This window comes from Penaeus monodon, chromosome 41 (genome assembly GCF_015228065.2).
Source record: "Penaeus monodon isolate SGIC_2016 chromosome 41, NSTDA_Pmon_1, whole genome shotgun sequence".
Taxonomy (NCBI): domain Eukaryota; kingdom Metazoa; phylum Arthropoda; class Malacostraca; order Decapoda; family Penaeidae; genus Penaeus; species Penaeus monodon.
In genome coordinates, this window is record NC_051426.1 from 18,835,764 (window position 1) to 18,838,263 (window position 2,500).

General features: G+C 42.2%; 1 protein-coding gene across 1 annotated transcript in view; it reads left to right on the forward strand.

Annotated features, from left to right (window-relative positions):
* LOC119598604 (obscurin-like) overlaps window positions 1-2,500 on the forward strand; it is a gene marked incomplete in the record, with an annotated part of 290,330 nt that overhangs the window by 269,841 nt on the left and 17,989 nt on the right. The window contains 4 exon segments of the mRNA XM_037948278.1: window positions 686-824; window positions 1,745-1,850; window positions 1,979-2,096; window positions 2,283-2,406. Of these exon segments, the coding sequence (XP_037804206.1) occupies window positions 686-824; window positions 1,745-1,850; window positions 1,979-2,096; window positions 2,283-2,406 (487 nt within the window).

Below are 2,500 nucleotides of genomic sequence, written 5' to 3' on the forward strand. Positions count from 1 at the left end.
TGTGTGTGTGTGTGTCTTCGAGAGAGAGAGAGAGAGAGAGAGAGAGAGAGAGAGAGAGAGAGAGAGAGAGAGAGAGAGAGAGAGAGAGAGAGAAAGAGAGAGAGAGAGAGAGAGAGAGAGAGAGAGAGAGAGAGAGAGAGAGAGAGAGAGAGAATCATCGAGAGGACGTAAGGAAAGTTTATTCTATGCGTTATTGATACGTTGAATTACTAACCAGTGGGCGAATACCGAACTTCTTATACTTTCTAATGAAATGGTGATTTGCTCGAGAAGTGTGTTTACCTTTTTTCAAAGCTGAAGTTAACCAAGAAACCGGTGTGCTGTTGAATCATACTGTCATCGTAAGATGTGAACATTGTAAAATTTTGCGACTGGGCTTATTTTCGGATACAGATTATCATGAATGCTAATATTTGCTGCGCCTTTTATTGTGATTTGCGATTCTTGCTAATCATGAAAAGTTGGCCTTGATAAAGTAGAGATATATTCATATCACCTAAAGCCTTTTGCCAAGATGCAGTTCAGGGATGTTGTACGAGAGGGGCGTTGAGAATAATGCTTTCACTCGTACTAGAGAGAATGGATTCCATTACAGAAGATAGGAAAATAACAATTGAGATGATATGCGTCTGTTCGTATCATGCCGGCATCGTTTGTGTCGACGTTTTGACTTAACAAGACATAGATGTGGCGGAGGAGACCTGCTCGGAACTCTGACTCAGCATCAGTACCTGACGGAGTACGAGGTGTGCCACTACGTCCGCCAGATCCTGTGCGCACTCGAATACATGCACGACCGCTGCATCGCCCACCTCGGCCTTAACGTGAGTACCTGGATCAGGGATTTAAAAATCTCTCACATTTTCTCTAGTCAGATTTGAAAACAGAATTTTCGATGTGTGTGATATCTATGTCTATATCTATAACTACATCTATCTATATGCGTATGTATGTATGTATGTATGTATGTATGTATGTATGTATGTATGTATTTATTTATTTATGTATGTATGTATATATGTATATATGTAAGTATATATATATACATATATACATTTATATACATACACACACACATACACACACACACACACACACACATACACACACACACACACACACACACACACACACACACACACACACACACACACACACACACACACACACACACACACACACACACACACACACACACACACACACACATATGCATGTTTGCTGTAGTGAACAGTCTGTTTGTGTACATATTTTTGTAATCCCAAGTATTCTGCTCCTATTATCTCACTTCATGATAATTAGTCAGCATGAAGTCAGTTATGGAAGAGAAATGGGACAATTGTTACGGTAGATACTGTATAACCTGTCTTTCGTTTCCGTGTGTAACCTAAACCAGTATCACGTGTAATGAAATATACTATGCTGAAGGCGTTGTCAATAGAATATTTGTATTTTTTTCTATATCTGGATATATACATTAACTATTTGGTTTAGAGATAGATTTTTTTTTAAGTGCCCTGTCCTACAAGGACGTTGTTGATCATGGATTTCCGTGATTTTCTTGGCAATTTAGAGCGGTGGTTTGCCGTTGCTTCCGCCCGGTGTTTTTATCGAGTCACCACCATCTCCATTTACCCGGTTCTGGGACCAGCACTGACTTGGGCTGGCCTGCCCACCCAGTGGCTAGGTAGGCACAGATTAAAGCTCCTAAAACAGTGAGATTGAATGCCCTTCCGATCGGCAGGTTGGAGACATCCTCCTAACGCGTCCCAATGGCATCGAAATCAAGATCGGCGACCTCTCCCTTGCCAGAAACATCCGCATCAGCAAGGTCGCGCCATTGGACTACGGTGAGGAGAAGTATATAACGATAATGATAATGATCATGTGTCAGTAATGATAATTGTGTTGGTAATTTGGATATTCAGCCACGACACACCTTGAATACTGGAGCATTCTTTATTTTGCACTCTTTCAGGCATGCCCGAGTTCGTGGCACCAGAAGTGGCAAACGGCGAGGGCGTGACATATGCCGCTGACATGTGGTCTTTGGGCATAATCACGTACCTACTTTTGTCAGGAACCTCACCATTCAGGTAGGGCAAATAGCAAACATTTCTTGCTGCGTGTTTTTGGATACACCATCTTTTTATGGCAGGCGAATAGTGAATGATAATCTCTATCCCAATGAAAGTAGAAAATAATTAGCTTGTTTCTTGACCTCAATGCTAATCTATATAATGCTTCGATTGATGCTTCTAATGCGTCCTTCCCTTCCAAAGGGGAGAGAACGACCGCGAGACGCTGACCCGAGTGAAGAAGGGAGAAATGAGCTTCGACATGGAAGCCTTCAGGCACATCTCGGACGAGGCCAAGGATTTCATCGCCAAGCTCCTGCTGTTCAAGGTAAGCTTGAAGGGAGGGGCGGAGCATTTGGGTCGACCTTAACTAGAGTAGAAAGCTTGAAACATTCATGAAGATAGGTCGCAGAATTAACTTA